The 18,692-nt window shown below is 35.5% G+C and overlaps 1 protein-coding gene across 1 annotated transcript in view; it reads right to left on the reverse strand.

Annotated features, from left to right (window-relative positions):
• The window catches only part of adgrv1 (adhesion G protein-coupled receptor V1), a 697,787-nt gene extending 679,395 nt beyond the window's left edge, over window positions 1–18,392 (reverse strand). Inside the window, exon 1 of the mRNA XM_051930189.1 lies at window positions 18,090–18,392. Within this exon, the coding sequence (XP_051786149.1) occupies window positions 18,090–18,096 (7 nt within the window). The 5' untranslated portion in view covers window positions 18,097–18,392. The remainder of the gene's footprint in view (window positions 1–18,089) is intronic.
• Between the last annotated feature and the right edge of the window lie 300 nt (window positions 18,393–18,692).

Genomic DNA, 18,692 nt, shown 5'->3' on the forward strand with positions numbered 1-18,692 from the left:
TTTAAATAAAATATATTACTGAATATATTTTTCTTTAAGACCTTGTGAAATGGCAAATAAAATCGAGCTTTTTTAATTATTAGTAATTCATTAGATTAAAGCTTGCACCTAAACAATGTCTTCTATGGCATCTACCTTTACTCAAGGGAGAAGGACAGAAAAATGAACACATTTCGAACTGCAGATTATTAGGTAGAGATGTGTTGAAATAGAATGTATATAAGTAAACAAAATTTAATTTCAAATATACTACCTTGCAGAAAACATCTGTCTATCCATGCATCTTCTAATCTTCTTGGCAGAATTTGGAAAAAGGTGAGAAGATATGGCATATATGGAATTGAATCACTTATTGGACAAATGTTATTAATAACATTTGAATAAGACAATAAAAGGTGACCCATACCACAGCCTGATGCTGGTTTCTATTTGTCTTAATAGTTTAACATCTGAGCGGTCTTTGTTGGAAGTTATCAAGCCATCCACCCTTTGGAACTTTTCTCGGGAGTAACCCACATGGGTAGAGCTGGACAGAAAAAAGCAGACAGGAAACTTGCCATTGTTCCTGTTCTACCCGAGACTCTTGGTTAATGACTTTGACATACAACAGGCGATGGAGCACATTTTATTTCCTGTGGCAAGTGACATCAACAGTTGTGTCAAGAGACATTTTAATAATGACTGTGTGTTCTCGATCATTGTCAAGATCACTGATTTGTGCTGTAGTTTTCTGACTATGGGCAGGTCCTTGTCATGGAATGCAAATTCCAGTTTTTCCTATCTTGTGCCTTCCTTTTCATACGATGATACGTTCTACAAGCATTCTCTTTAATATTGTCCAGTGGCATTATTCTCCGTCTTCCACTCGACTTTTTTTCCCCTCTAATCTCTTTTCAGTGATATCTCTTACCAGCCAATCATTAGACACATGATCTAAAACAAACTAAAGCATGTTCGGTGTGCAATCTGTTGAACATGAATTAAAATACAAGACTGCTTGGTGTTCCATTTCAAATTGTCATCAATGTCATATTAAATAGCAAATAATAATTTCTTTTTAATTATGATGCAAAAAAGCCATGCTGAAATTAAACACACACCACCAATATTCCTTGCAATTAATTTTATTTCACATGTTGGGTTCCATTTAATTTTGCCAAGGAAAATCCTCCATACTCACTTCAACATGACCCAGTCACATACTGTAGGGAGGCATGCTTTGATAGTTCATTTTTCACCATGATTATAAATTAGCCAGCAGAAAATATTACCTATTTTTGAAGAACTGAAATAATACAAGAGCAGAATTCATTTACAAGAACTAATGCAAACTGCATTGAACTGACGCCATCTCCGAGTGTCATTCCTGCCCCGAGCCTTGTGATTACTGGCATAGACTTTCAGTTTCCCTGCAACCCTGCCCTACAGTTGACAAGAGGGTTAGCAAGATGGATGGATGGACTATTGAAACTACAGTTAGGAGTGGTGTATGTTTATACAATATGTAAGATGTAGTAAAACATTGATTGGGTTTCTGTGGACAGCAGGGGATGGAGGGAGGTTTCTAAACTATACAAGATTTAAGTCAAAGTTTTTTGTACTGACAACATAAGAGATTTGACAAATGAGAGGGGATCATTCAGTCCATCATGTCTCACTGTTCAGTTTATAGTTAAGCTGTCCCATTATCTCATCCAGATACTTCTTAAAAGTCATCAAGGTTTAATAATAATAATTCTTTGCATTTATATAGCGCTTTTCTCACTACTCAAAGCGCTCAGCAATTGCAGGTTAAGGGCCTTGCTCAAGGGCCCAATAGAGCAGAGTCCCTATCGGCATTTACGGGATTTGAACTGGCAACATTCTGATTGCCAGTGCAGATCTCTAGCCTCAGAGCCGCCACTCCACCGTTTCTGCTTCAACTACATGTCTCTGTAGCATATTTCAGATTCTAACAAATCTTTGAGTAAAGTAGTGCTTCCTGGCTTCAATCCTAAATGAACTTCCCCTTAAATTCTATTAGTGCTATCAAGTACGTGATTCATCGTCAAACTACTTTATCAATGCCTATGAGGATTTTCAAGACGTGGATTAGATCCCCGTGCCGGCTCCTCTGCTTGAGAATAAAACATATATCAAAAAACATAACATATAAAAAAACATATTTTTGGATCACTAATCCAGTTCCACTTACTGTTTGAATTTGGTTTAAATATTCTTCCCATAGCTGAATAGGTTCTCTCAAGATATTTCAGATGTTCTCAACATCCCAAATACATGTATATTAGACTGGTAACTATAAACTGTTTTGTTTTTTTTTTTTTTGAGTGCAGGTTTTCGTCTGAGTGTAATCTGCAGTTAGCTGGGAACTATCCATGGCTGATGTCCGTCTTGCTCCCTCTGTGGTCGAGATAGGCCTCTGTGACTCTAAACTAAATTAAGTGTGTCAAAAAATGGATGGATGAATACAACAGCCCTAGTAAGTGATATAATAATCTGAACTAATGAAGTAACTCATGAACCCATATGCTATAAACGGTAAACATCCCCTTTAAGAATCAACTAAATAAGAGGTTATGACAACTACTTATTAGCTAACCTAGTAAGCCAGTACAGACCAAATGCTCTTATTACATTTTTTTATTTATCTCTAAGAACACTAGATTAATCATTTAAAATTTTTTCTTATACTGTATTCATAACATAATTTACAGTAAAGATGTATTCCTCAGTGGCACAGAGTGTGGGCGTATGTGATCTGAGATGGACTCTGTTCAGTGCTTTTTCGTACCTTATCATTTTTGCTGTCAAGATGGTCTGTGACCCCCATGAAACTAAATAAGACTGAGCGAGTTTGAGAATGAATGTAGGTCTAAATAAATTCTCTTTATTCTAAGTACAGGTCAATTCAATACAAAACAGCTGTTAAAAAAAATAACTCAAAAAGAAGAAGATCGTTACAAGGGTAATGTATTCAAGTGTGGTTAAAATCAGATAGCATGACCACAATATACAATACCAGGCAATGCAGTGTATCTTAAGACATGGAAGCTAAACCACAAGGTTGCTCTTTCTCTTTGTGCCTTTGTGCTTTTTTTGTGACCTTAAGAAAGTCACTAAATCCATTTGTACTCCAACTGTAAAAAAATCTATGTAAACAAATGTACTTTTCAATTGGCCTGCATGAATGGCAATGCATAATAATATGTTTCTAGGGCAAGTCAGAATTGTAGGTGCTGGTGGGAAGCTTTTAAAGACCATTTTACAGTGAAAGAAATCAAGAGTATGCTGAAGTAAGTAATTGGAGGCAGGCTAAAATGAAAGAGACCAAAAGGACTGCCAAGAATCATTGCTATAAAGTAAAATAAAAAGAGGACAGTCAGATACCAAAATCAGACAAACAGCTCAAAGTGGAGAAAACTGGAATTTTCAGTTAATTCATTTGCTTAAACCTGCATTTGGGAAGCACACGATGATGATGATGGCATTGATAAGAAGGAAGATGGTTATAGACTGTTAGTTACCATCAAGATGACACTATGTGTATTGTGCCAAAAGACCATCATAACAGACATGTGGAATATCCATCTAGTAAATAGTATCCCCCAGTAAAATACATAATTGGATTTGTCTTAAGTGTCTTAAGAGCACAGAATAAGTCCTTTCATGCAGGGTTCAGCAATAATAGATGCTTACAGCTCCATAACAAACAAAAGAAGTCGTACTACCCTTGTAAACAATTGTTTGGAAAGTACTGTGTGATTTCAGTTGATCTCCAACTATTGAACTACTAAAAGATATACACTTTCAAATTGAAGTATATACTGCAACAATGAATGTTCCTTCTCACAAACATCCTAAGTTAGATTACCATATGAATGTTACATTATGTATTCATAAATAGTAAAAAGTATTCATCTATCTATCCACCCATCCATTTTCTGAATCCTCTTCACCCAATTCAGATTTGCAGGGAGCTGGAACCTATTTTTACAAAGCAGGAGCCAATTTATTCTAAAGGAGTATCACTGTACACGCTCTATTTTAAATGTTATCAAAACTGTGTACTGTTTATGCTTCAGTTTAGTTCTACTTGGCAAATGTATTAAGTGCCTGTGCCAAATGCAACATTTTTAACTCAAAATACAGAAAAATATTGCAATATGGCATAACCTCTGTATGTAAACAATGTATTGAAAGACATATTCATTCATACATTTTTCTTTTTGAATGAATTATAATATTTCTTGTAAATTTTGCCTGATATTTTGTGCTTACTGAACAAAATACCCAAAATCCTAGTAAAAATAAGCAAGGAAATTAATATCTTTCTTTTTATGTATTTACTTATTGGTTTATTTATTATTTTCATTTTTGTTAATTTCACACCTTGTAAAGTTGGGGTTTTCTATGTGCAAGTGTGAAAACAACTAATTAACTAGAATGTACATTAAAAATAAGTGTAGGTGTTTCTACACAAGTTCCAGCAAATAACTAAACCATACATCTTCAAAAGGTCAACCAACCTCAATAAAAAAAAGTATTTTTCTTTTTTTTTAATTACCTTAAATAAAGTGAAATTAGGTGGTATTAGTGATGCTTAAATTTGGTTTATATCAATCATATCTATCTATCATGTCTAAAATGACCATAGTGAGACCTGAAAATCTTTTGTCAATGCAATGCAATTGTCAAAATTATGAAAAAGTTAATAATATTGTTTGTTCTTAATTAATGATAACACTGTAAATTCCTATCTTTACACCACAATTATTGCATTCAAGTTTCATTGCCAATATCTAGCAATAAACATTATGTCTTTTCCTTCAGAGGAATGTTAATTATGGTGCCATGGCATTTTTCAGATTAGAGTATGCTAGTCCTATCTTTAATAATAACCTTTTTTGTTTTTTATTTTAACTAGTGGTAACCTCTGTAACACACAATGCAGAAAGAATGGTCCATGGGATACAGGCAGTTACCTAGGTTGCATCTTCATAGCAGGAATGTTTGGACTTAGAACTTGATGGCGCCTTAGGCAATTTATGTACAGACGGACAACATTCATTTAAATAGTACGGTTTTTTGGGGGCATATCCAGTCAGAGGTGTTAAGCTGGGTCTCTAGGGTGACAGCTGAAATGGAGCCAAATGACTGAATCTGTAGTAATACAGTGCAGCATACATCATCCAAGAATGTGCCTTCCCAAGTCACTTATTTAGAAGATATTTCTCCCTTTGTTTCTACTGTTAGATTTACTATATCTTGTTCCACAGTTCTCTCTATCATAGTGTTCTTCCAATGTCCTTTAGAGTGCTGCAGTTTTTACAGAATGTTCCAACACAACAACACTCTCCCTATGACCTCTCTGCTGACTCAAAATAGCACCCTGTTTGGATTAATATTAATATTAAGGTTATATAACTCACTTATAAGTAAAGATAAATAATCCACTCAACAAAGCTATAAATCAAATATAATCCCAGATTCAAATTATGTAATGTACTGTAGTCAAGGAAAGTTCAATGCCATTTTCTTTTTGCTGATACTATTACTAAAATAATCTGGCATATGAAGTACATTTGACTATCATACACATGACACATGCACATAAGTTGTAAGTAGCAAGTTATGTCTTCTAGTACTGGTACACTATACAGGAACATCTATCCACCCATCCTCTAAACATCTTATTCTCCATTATAGGGTCACCAGGAGTAATGTAGAAATTCTTCAGTAACATAAAAGTCATACAAAAAAAGCTGAGAGAAGTATTGTTTAGGATGCTTGCTGGAATTCTGCAATATATTAATTTCTAGATGTGTTCCAAATGAAATGGACATTTAACCTCATGACATATAACCCTTTCACACTCTTCTACCTTAATGATAGTAATGGTTTAGATTGTAATGTTATCCGGTCCTGAACCCAGGGGAGCTATTGTTTTTCATTTTTCTTCTCTTATTAAATATAAAGTAGATTTCTTGACTTTTTCTTCAGTATTTTTATTGAAACCCCCAAAAACCTTGTATAATGTATAAGGAAATTACTCTGTCTGCATTTTATACAAAAGATTGAATTGACTTTTCTGGACTTGGAAAGGTTTTGCTACCTTATTTCCATTAAAATTAGTGCCTAATCAAGGGCATCTTTCTACAACCAGCAAAATGACAATGGAGAAATATATATCAAAAAGAGCTTTGTTGAATCACAACACATAAAAGAAGAATAATACTAGATAAAAACAGTCTCTGTCACATTGTTGTCTGGCCTACTATTCTCCCTGACATGTTAAAAATTGTTCCAAGGTTATGGAGTCTTTGAGGGATGACCTTGGTACACTTACCAGGCCACCAAGTTGCAGTGCCCTCTGGTGATCAGTTTTTAGACTTCCTGTTTTCACTGCTGGGCAATATTCCCTGCCACCTGGGAACTATCTGATGCCACCTACAACTTGGAAAGTTTTTACTGGCCTCTGGTCAAACCCCAAGGCCTTATACTGTCTCTTGAAATGTCAGGTACCCTTGGTGTGGACTAGGCAGCCTGCCTCTGTCACTATCATGAAGCCATTCCAGCTGAATCTTACAGGCTTCCTACCAAGTCTTATGTCAGTGCCATCAGAGGTGAAAACATGTACACATTTTATTTTTCAATAGCCTTTCAATTTTGAATACTATTATAAGACTCTATACAAATATGTGCCCATGTTACAATTTTAATATCTATATTGTTTGGATTTCACAAGGACATTTTGTTTATTTCGCTTCTTTTCTCCAAATTGTCTTTTCATAATCATTTTTTTGTTAATTCCTTTGCATTTATTAACTACAGTGTCATTATTTGTTGGTATTTATTTAATTAATATCCCCTCTGTGTTGTGCTATTTATACTGTTTCATTTATAAATTTATTTTAGGTAGCAACTGCTTTGTCATAGTGGCATTTCTGAATTGTGTTTATCTGCTGTCTTCCTGTGAGGTTCGTCTTACTGTGTTTAGCTGTCTTTGGCCACAAAGTTTTTGGGTCTTCTCTGCTTTTGGAGTTTGTGGTTTGTCTTTGTTATTTTGGATTATGAACCTTCCTATTTAAGTAATAAATGTTTTGCTTATTTTGTTTTATGATTATTCCTTCCTTTCCTTTGGATTCTGAAATGAGTTGTCTTGTTTTTTTATCTTGGATTATTGACTTTGCAACTACAAGTTTTGAGTTCTATATTTTGTTTTGTGAAACAAGTGGCAATATTAAGCAAATGCGACAAGAGTGGGCATTCATAGCTCTCTGCATCCACTAGAACACACAGGGCAAAAAGACTTCAAACTATACTCCACCTGTGTCATGATCATCATGGCACCTAATTTCCTTCTGTGTACACACCAAGCATATGATAGCCCAATTTTTCCCTGTACAGCAAAAATGTCTTTTTTAAAGAAGAGGATTACCTCAGATTAAGGATTAGAGTGAACTGAAAGATAATTAGAAGATTGTTCCCCACAGGCAAGTTTGAGAAGCACTGATTAAGAATATAATGTCTACTTTTCTGAAGGCTGATTAAAAAACATAACATTCAAATGGTGAGGGAACAGCTCATCCTCTATGATGTAAAATTATTAATGTTTTGTGCTCACTATTGGGGATGCCAGCTTTGCTGAACTTGTATATTTTTGGTTTGCTGTAGTAATTTTTTTTTTTTTTTTTTAGAAATTTTCCCTTTACATTTTATGTTCACTGAATTTTATATGTGGTTTTGTATCTTTTAAGATTTGCAGAATCATGCACACCTATTTATTTATTTAAAAAACAGATCATTCCCATAGACTTAATTCACTAAGTAATAAAGTCAATTAATTAGATTAGCAATTATTAAGTTTCCATAACATTTAATAAACAAATTGGAGAATAAAAATTAATTCATTTCTAATATTTACATGGCAAAAAGCAGAGTTAACTGGCAGCAAATAAACCAGCTTAGGACTCCCTCCTAATTTCTTTACAGCATAGCAATAAAGTATCTAGTCCTATTTTCTTATGTGCAATCTACTTAAAAGATACTCAACTTCCAAAGTGCATTTTTTAATATAATTGACATTACCACGGCTATACTGTGTGCACAATTATTAGGCAAGTGAGTATTTTGACCATATCATAATTTTCATGCATATATTCCATCTCCAAGCTGTATAAACTTGAATGCTTACTTGATTTAAGCATATCAGGTGTATTTGTGTAATGAGGGAGTGTGTGGCCTAAGGAGACCAACACCCTATATCAAGGTGTGCATAATTATTAGGCAGCTTCTTTTCCCTAGGCAAAATGAGCCAAAAAAAGAGATTTAACTGACTCTGAAAAGTCAAAAATTGTAAAAAGTCTTTCAGAGGGATGCAGCACTCTCCAAATTGCTAAGATATTGGGGCGTGATCATAGAACCATCAAGCGTTTTGTTGCAAATAGTCAACAGGGTCGCAAGAATCATGTTGAGAAAAAAAGACGCAAATTAACTGCCACAGATCTGAGAAGAATCAAACATGAAACAACCAACCCATTATCCTCTAGAGCTGTCATATTCCAGAACAGCAACCTACTTGTAGTGCCTAGAAGTACAAGGTGTTCAGTACTCAGAGACATGGCCAACGTAAGGAAAGCTGAAACCCGACCACCACTGAACAAGACACATAAACTGAAACGTCAAGACTGGGCCAAGGAGTACCTGAAGACCGATTTTTCAAAGGTTTTATGGACTGATGAGATGAGAGTGACACTTGATGGGCCCGTAGCTGGATCAGTAATGGGCACAGAGCTCAACTTCGACTCAGATGCCAGCAAGGTGGAGGTGGGGTACTGGTATGGGCTGGTATTATTAAAGATGAGCTAGTTGGACCTTTTCGGGTTGAAGATGGACTCAAATTAAACTCCCATACCTACTGCCAGTTTTTAGAAGACACTTTCTTCAATCAGTGGTACAGGAAAAAGTCAGCATCTTTCAAGAGGACCATGATTTTTATGCAAGACAATGCTCCATCACATGCATCAAAGTACTCCACTGCGTGGCTAGCCAGTAAAGACCTTAAAGATGACAGAATAATGACATGGCCCCCTTCCTCACCTGACCTAAACCCTATTGAGAACTTGTGGACCCTTCCTAAAGAGGAGATTTACAGGGAAGGAAAACAGTACACCTCTCTGAACAGTGTCTGGGAGGCTGTGGTTGCTGCTGCACAAAAAGTTGATCGGCAACAGATCAAGAAACTAACAGATTCCATGAATTGAAAGCTTATTGCTGTTAATGAAAAGAAGGGTAGCTATATTGGTCACTGATTTTTTTTTTCATGCCAGAAATGTTTATTTGGAAATTATGTGTTGTTTGTTTATTATTCTCACTTTAACAGATGAAAATAAACAAGGGAGATCGAGAAAATGTAAGTTTTTGATTTAGTTACATAAGTTGTGACTTGTGTAGTGGGTAGCACTGTGCTTTATGTCTACAGGAAACATGGTTTGAATCCAGGCCTAGTCAATATATATGTGATGTCATGTTCTCCCTGTTGCTAAGTAGATTGTGAAATTTAAATAAAGGCAAATTCTTACAGATTGACCTTAGATGCATTAAATCAGGAATTCTGGATCACAGCTTCGTAGGCACATCAAAGCTCCACAAGACATATAATATAACTTGTGCCCTATTATGACTAAGAATATATCTATGTGTGAGGCTGCTACAAAAGAATATGATCAGAGTGGTGCATATGATATTATTTTTCTTGACTTTTAGAAACCATTTAAAAAGATGCCACATGAGAGGTTGGGTGTGAAACTAAAAGAAATGGGTGTAGTGTGTAGACGGGTGCAGAATTAGCTAAGACACGGAAAGCAGAGGGTTATGGTGTGACAAATCTTAACAGAATTAGGTGATATTACAAGTGGTGTGCTGGGATCAGTGGTATTTTTAATATAATTAGCTGTGCTACCTGTCTAAGATAGGCTAAAATCTAAGTGATCAACGTAGATCTCATCATATTTAGTATTAAGGTTTTGAGTGCACTATCTATTGGAATGTATTTTGTAATGCATGTAATAATAACGGGCGGCACGGTGGCGCAGTGGGTAGCGCTGCTGCCTCGCAGTTGGGTGACCTGGGGACCCGGGTTCGCTTCCTGGGCCCTCCCAGCGTGGAGTTTGCATGTTCTCCCCGTGTCTGCGTGGGTTTCCTCCGGGTGCTCCGGTTTCCTCCCACAGTCCAAAGACATGCTGGTTAGGTGGATTGGCGATTCTAGATTGGCCCTAGTGTATGCTTGGTGTGTTTGTGTGTGTCCTGCAGTGGGTTGGCACCCTGCCCGGGATTGGTTCCTGCCTTGTGCCCTGTGTTGGCTGGGATTGGCTCCAGCAGACCCCCGTGACCCTGTGTTCGGATTCAGCGGGTTGGACAATGGATGGATGGATGTAATAATAACATGCAATGCATTTTCCTTCCAATCATTGGCATACAGAAGGATGGATGAGATAGACGGCATAAAAACACACACACTGACACTGCTCTTTTTATTAAGGTGGATAAATGATCTGGATAGGAATACATGTAACAAGCTGGTTAAGTTTACAGCTAATAACAAGCTAGGTGGAATGAAAGATAATCCAGAATCAGTCGAGTCATTACACAGGGACTTGGACAGCAAACAGGCTAGGGCTCGCCTGGAAGATGAAATTTAATATAAATGAATGTAAAGTATCACATGTAGGAAGTAAAAATGTTGGATGTGAATACACAATAGGAGGTCATGGAATCGTGAAAGTACCCTTCATGAGAAGCACCTGTGAGTCAGAGTGGACTTGTTACTATCAACACCCAGACAGAGTATAGAAGCTATTAAGAAGGCTAATAGGATATTACATTACATTACATACTCACAACACATCCACTTTTACTCACAAAAAGTACATTTGCACTTTCTAATTAATCTACATATGGCATGCACATCAAAATAAAGACTATAAAATACCTATTTATTCTAGAAATGCTAATGTCCATGATATTATTTTGGTTTATCTGAATTTTTAGAATGAGTTATTATCCATACATTAAGTAACATTCGCAAACACACTTAATCCAAGTCAAGATCTATCCTAGTAGACTATCTTAGCAGCATTAGGTATAAGAAAGGATCACTCTCAAAACTACTTAATTCTGTTTAAAGTCATGTGTACTGGGGCCTATTCTGGCAGCATAAAGCAGGAACCACCCCTGGACAACACTGCAGTCCATTGCCAGTCATCGACATCCACATTCACACTTAGCCAATTTGGAGTTAACAATTAACCCAATCTGGGATGTAGGTGAAGAGTCAGAGTAGCCTATCAGAGTAACCCATGCACACCTGCAGAGAATATGCAGACTAAACAAGGGCAATGTCTGGGTACAGAATATGAACAAAAGAGTCTGCTTCTGAGAGCAGTAGCACTGCCACTAACCACTTCTTTTTTTAACTTAAGTTACCACATGAAAAGTGATAACGTTGTTATGCGAATTAGGTCATTCAATATATGGTAACAAGTAATTTTCTATTATTTGTACTTGCAACTAACAATTACTGATGTACAGTAGACATTCCAAATAAGACTTGATAACTAAACATGTTAATTGAGGGCACTATCAAAAAAGAAAATTTTAAATTTGCTATAAAAAAATGTGAATGTTTTCAGACCCAAATTGAATCTGAACTTTCTCCTTCAACAGATAATAAATCCAAGCTGCTGTGTTGAATTTAGCACATTCAAAGAAAACTGGCATTTCTCTTTTCCAAATTTGTGAGCTCACCGCCAAGTCACCAAATTTGAAAGCTAAGAAAGCCACTAAATACACTGCCACACATTGTTACAGCTGTTCCACTTGTTTGTTGGCGTCCATCTTCCATTCATAATGCAATTAAAATGATGCTTGGAGAACAAAAAGAAATGTCCATAATTAGACAGTGTGTGGTGAAGAAATACAGAAGGCTAACAGAATTTGGGTGTTTATTTCTACTGCAGTATACTGAACATTTAGTGGTGATAACTAAAAATGCTTTAATTGATGGCTTTTTTAGTTTGAATGTAGTCCACAGATTGAAAAGTCATCCTAAAATAGCTTACAAATGAACACAATAATGAGCTAATAGTCTGCAAGTGCTGTGTTGAAGTTAGACATTGTAAGTGTTTAGCCACAGGTGAGGTATGAGAAATATTGCCGGATCTAACTCTCTTGTGGGCAGAAAAACTTCACAACCAATGAGAACAGGCACAAAAGGCTCATGTGATAATTAGGTCCAAATTCAACAGATGTGTTGAACATGTTTAAGAAAACACTAAACGTTTTGATTTATGTAGGACAGATGGTGATCCTTCAGATTGAGGCTTCCAGACGTTTTTCCTATCATGAAGCATAGAGCTTTTTTGACAGAAGTTCAAAGAGTAATTCTATCAGATGAAACAAATTTGAAAGAATCTGGGAAAAACTGCTTAGGGTGAAGGCAATGACCCTAAGGTAGACAGCACTGTGCTAATCCTATTTTGAAATCTTAAGCTGCTGTCAATGAGGCCGAGTGGCACTAAACTACAAGGGTACTGGTTCAGTCCTCACTGATGACTCACACTATAGCTTTGAAGAACCAGCTTAACTTCTCTGTGCCCCAATTGTAAAATAAAAAAAATAAACATAAAATATGTAAACTTTTGTAATTTGTTCTAATCTTAGAAATTATCTGGGTAAGGCATCTTTACAATAAACAAGAAAACAATAAAATGGTGCCTCTGAGGACAAGGTTACTGATAAGGTACTCTGATACTGGTGAAGTAAAATATTTTTGATAAGATTTTAATAATATATTCCGGCCACCTCCTGAATTGTGGCATCCTTAAAGCTGTGCCCGGTGGTCAAAATGGTGCTGTGTGACAAACAACTCTACTTGCAGCATTTTGGTTCTCATGGTTCCTATAGAAACCGTGTGCAAACAGAGAGTACAACAAAAAGGTTTAAGGTGTGTTAGTGGAGGAGTGAAAATGAACAACAAATAATGGTGAGGAGTGTATAAATTTAAAAGAAAATACAAATAGATATAGATTTTACATAATATATTTACAGTCTAAATTTCTTAGAGTTAAAAAATCTAAGGATATGCTTATATTTTAAATATAGCCTTGAAATAAGATGGCAGTAATTGTAATATTATGGTTGAAATAAAATTCTACTCTTATTCCTGTATTTGCTTTTCTTGCAGAATATTTAGACACTTAATAATATGATTTTAATATGTCAAGGAGGCTCACCAACCCTAACCATGGGCCAACTGATGCTTAAGTAATAGACAGAAAAAATGCATGGCTGCAAGTTTTACCACAAAAAAAAAAACAAGTTCAAAATGTTACTTTAAAAAGGAAGGCCTTTTCATGCAGAAGTGTACAACACAAAAAACACTCTCATATGGCAACTCAATGTATGTATGTATTTATAAACATAAAAATGTATGAAATATCCTCTAAATAAGTGAAAAGCTGACGCTGTTTGCCTTCTCATTTTCATACACTAAATTACATCTGTTAGTAAGTATAACTGAAATGAATATATAGCAAAAGAAAATGAAAAAAAGCTTTAAAATGGTAAAAGCATTTTACAGCAACTATGATCCAGACAGTTAAAGTCTGTCTTATTCCTCTGAGCATTTAAAATAAACTAAAAATCTTTGCAATTATATCTGAAGTGATCCTGCCTTTCAGATTAGTCTAATGAACAGCTAGTACAGCTTAAACAGATAAAAAAAAAAGTTGATGCCTTCTGCAAATGAACACGGCCGCTTGAGTTTACTGTTCTTTGTAACTAAAGTAAATCTTTCAAAACTTAAAATATGAAATTACTTTTAAAAACTTTAATTTTTCATAAGTCAATCTGCAACTGATTTGATGTTCAATGTTCTTAATGAAATTCTGTTCTATCAAATTGAACCAGGATTACAGCACCAGTAGGATTTATGCAGTGAATATGAAAAAGTATGATCTTTTTGATCCTTTATTTTAACAAAGAGAACTTACATAAAGTTAGACTAATCAAACTTCCATGAAAACCTCACTTTTCAAAAAACAAAACAGAATATATATAATTTTAGAATTTGTTAGATTCTTACGTATGTCATTAATTATTAAACTTTCTTTATATGATAAAGTACAAAATTCGTCAAATCCCTCAGATACCGTATAACACAGTAGTAGAAGTAGTAGCATGGCATGTACAGAATACAATGAAATTCTGACTTTCATGTCCGACTACACAACTTGCCATCACTTTAGTGTCATAATGTTGCAGAATGAAATATGAAAAAGCACCCTGTTATAATTGCTGCACTATCACGTTTCTACAAAATTGTAAAATCAGTTAATTTATAAGCACATATATTCAACTATGTAACAAATAGGAGGACCAAAGTTATATTCACAACATTGCTTAATTGTGCCACTATTAAATAGGACCTTCTCGACTTTCATTAGGTAGATTTTTATTGTATACATACAGTGCCTTTGGTGACAGCTTTGCCATTTTATTAGGTACACTTTCAAAGGAGGCCTAGCAGCCTCAGTAGCCAAACAGAAATCAGCCCTGGACAGGCCACCAGTTCAATGTATGACATTTTCACCTTTGCACTCACCATCACTTATACAGAGCAAGTTCAGAGATGCCAATTTCCCTAACAAGCACATCTGTGGGAGTGAGAGGAATGCATACTGCCCAGTGAAATGTTACATGGAACAATGAGGATATGCAAACTGCACATGTGTCTCTGTGTGTTTTTGTCCATATTCTCTTTCTTCCCACTTCTCTAAGTGGTGAGTTAGGTAAGCTGAAGTGTCCACAATGGACTGACACCACTCAAGGTCAATTCTTGTCATATGCCTGATATTTCTGTAGAAGGCTGTGAACCCCCCACACCCATAAATGTCATTAAGTGAGCTTTGTAGGAGTTTAATATGTACAAGACATGATCAAAAAAATCCAAAAAATGTACTAAAATATCTTAATTAAAAATGTACTAAAATATCTTAATTACAATTTTGTAGCATTTGTGGTTAGTGTTACAGGTTTCTTTTTTAGAGTGAATGCTGCAAACCACAAAATTAAAGTGCTGAACTATCATCGACTGAGGAAATGAAGGGGGTCCTTCTACACTTTTACTATAGCCAACAATTAATTTTCAAAATTTGATTGTTCTTTAGCATTAGAAATTAAATAATAGCACAATACTTAATATTGTGGGATTTCACCAACCATATTGGCCATGTTTTAGTACACAGGAGCTAACCATTGGCCAGTTACAAAATCAGCATTTTAGAATAACACCACTTTCAAGTCCAGGTTCACAACTTTATATTTTATAAAAAGGTAAAAATTAACAATATTCATTTGTGTGAATGGGTGTATACTACAAACTAAATAATTGTTGGAGGATTTGACACAAGATTATCCGATGCAATTCAATTAATTCTTAAATGATGCTCTTTATTGAATAAAGGCTCAGTACACTTTTACATATTTACAGTTCTAATGCAATATTCTGAAATGTTAAACCACAATGCATTTACATAAATAAAGACACAGCTTTGGTTACATGCACAGAAAAAGTAGCGAATCTCAATGATTAAGACAAATCAATCAAAGCAATATGAAGCATGGCATGAATGCCGATCTATCTATCTATCTATCTATCTATCTATCTATCTATCTATCTATCTATCTATCTATGCCCAAACATACACAGATATGTTGTGTATGTGTGAAATTTATATATATGTCATTTTCTTTATAGATATAGCTATAAACTTAAAAAAATGGCATATGAGAAACACAGACGTCACTGGGCTTTTCCTTGGCTATTTTACAAATACTATTAAACCCTAAGCAAACCCAACAAGGGCAGCAAGCATTTGGCAAAACATGAGACAAATTATGCATACATAATATTATTATAATATCTAGTTTTACAACTACTACAGTACTTCTAGCACTGCACTACTTTTCCATATCCGAATTCTGTTGTAACATACCATTCCTATATTTAATGTGCACGACTGCAAATTCATTTAGTTATTCCTGTATTGTGTGTGTGTGTGTGCTTGTGTGTGTGTGTGCTTGTGTGTTTTCAAACAAAGCTTAGTAACAAATCTATATAGGCATATATATGTTGTTGTTTTCAAAAAGTTGATAACAACACTAATGTGACAGTAAACTTTAAGTTTAGATGAATGTGGATGAATGCCATATTTTTTGTTTTTTATTCACTAAACATGTACATACACATATATATATATATAATATTTTGAGGTTTTTATGTAGCAAAACTGATGCAGATGCACAAAATCCGGATTTCTAGAATTGCATAATAACCCCACTGTTTTCATTAAATAATCTAGCAAATAACTTCCATTTTTTATTTCCTACTTTTTTTTATTGCTTTCATTTTTTTTAGTTCGGCAGACTACAGTATTGGAAAAGTTTTTGATTTGTCTTTAAACCGCAAACTAAATTATCTCTGCCTGTTAATTTATTGTATTGGAAATAACACAAATACACAACTTGATGGAAATACCTTTTCCAATTAAGCGTTAAGTCGCAACGTAAAAACATATTACATTGTCAAAACAAAGTATTTTGCATGTTTAAATAAATGATACTTGAGATGTGCGGTCATTAAAGGGCTTAACAAACATTATTAGTGATCCCAAATATTAGACTATGTTTATGTATAATTTTTACACAAATTTGGACAGTACAATGCCGATCAGACGTTATGACTATCCAAACGTAATAAAACTGACATTTGACTGTTCCTTATACGGCACAAATTACGCGTTAAAATTTTCACACACTCCCAGTTTTCTTGTTCACTGAAACGGGTAACAGAAAGAAAAAAAAAATGTGCATTTTTCTACTGTGGATTTTGTGCTCAGGTAACTGAATACGCTGGTTAAAAAACGCTTTGTCCGCAACCCCAAACTGTTCAGAAAAAAAATGTACCAATGTAGTAAGTGAGGGTTTCAGAATGTTAAGTCATGCAGTATTAACTGAATGAGTGTAATAAGCGTACGATATCTTGTAACTGAGGAACTTCTTGAGTTTTGATATCAATGCTCCGGTTTTACAAGGAACAAATAATAGCTTCTTTGGGAACTATAGCATGAACTCAAACATTTTCTCTACAAAAAAGCGTGAGCGCGTGCTTATCGTCTGTTAATCCGAAATGCAACACGAATACGTCAAGTGTCCATAACAGACTTCCCGTAAAAATGCGGATCCTCTACTATACCCACTACGCCCCGCCCCTTCCCTCAGTACCCGAAGTTGCGCCCACCCCGCGGAGGCTGAGGCAGATGCAATGGGAAATTTTTAAAGCACTAATATCCACTTGTAAGATGAGTCAACACGGTCTTTTAAAGCTGTCCCGGGTCGGGGGCACCATGTGTGGCAGTTCCCCACGGCCCGTTATTTGACTTCAATGGCAGAGGCAGAAAACAGACAAAGCACAGTAACCACTGCGAATATCAAAAGGTAACCATGGAAGCATTTGTCCACTTGTCAATGGGTACCCCAGCCATTCATTTCATCACTGAATCAATATTTGGGCTGTTTAAATTTATTTCACAAGGGTTAAATCATAGGTTTTAGAAATTGGCTGTTTAATTGCATAGGAGATGTATTTTCCATTTAGTACACTCGTTATTCTGATTTATATGAATTAGGCTCTTTCTACTTTTATCTAAAAGTCTAAATGTACAACAACACATTTGTTCAACGCGCGCCTGCTAAACTAATCTTCTTACGGTTATGCTATAGTTTTTAATTAAAATCGCAAGGCTTCCGGCTATAAACTCCTCTGTCATATAGAGTTTGCTCTGACAGTATTAAAAATAAATTATCCACGAGCGTAATAGTTAAAATAATTACAAACACAGTTAGGCAGTACTAATGTAACTTCTCACGTAAAAGGCGTAATAACAGCAATAGCATAAATAATACACGGGACACATCATAATAAAAGAAGCACGTGCTACATATCCGTTTCAAGTACACGGTTACAGTACCTGACATTTAATGCGTCGTTACTATCCACAATGAAGACAGCTCCAAAAATAAAAATTTTGTCATCTAGGATCAAATAGTAGCATATTCTTCACTTCTTCTTTTTTTATTTCTCACATCTGCATTTGATAGCAAAACACAATTAAATGAGTTCCTGTGCTTGGCATTCCTAACAGTGACTCTTATGCGCTTGCTGTATGAGGAGATGACGATCCCTCAGTCGCTTCTTTGCCGTCTAGCGGTCTGCTGTTTGGCGCGATGGCTCTGCTTAAACTGAAGAAGCAAACTGTTTTCTCGGAGTGAGGCGTGCTAACCCGAGACGACACACTACTATAATCGTCCCCTGTAGTGCCCAGTCGCTTCGGCACATTCGCTCATCTTTCCAGGCGTCTTTAGAGGCTAAGCGAACAGCTCCACCCAGTGCAAGTTTTCTTCTAACCCGTTTATTTGGGAGACGCAAATCGAAATTAGCTTTCTAAAAATGACCTGCGGTTAACCACAATAAAAAAGCGCACATGCATGCTCATAACGTGTTTAACCCGGGCACGGATAATGTATTCTACATCTGACAGTCTGGCAAAATCACAGGCACAAACTTTTTGCAC

This window comes from Erpetoichthys calabaricus, chromosome 7 (assembly GCF_900747795.2).
Source record: "Erpetoichthys calabaricus chromosome 7, fErpCal1.3, whole genome shotgun sequence".
NCBI classification, from domain to species: Eukaryota; Metazoa; Chordata; class Cladistia; order Polypteriformes; family Polypteridae; genus Erpetoichthys; species Erpetoichthys calabaricus.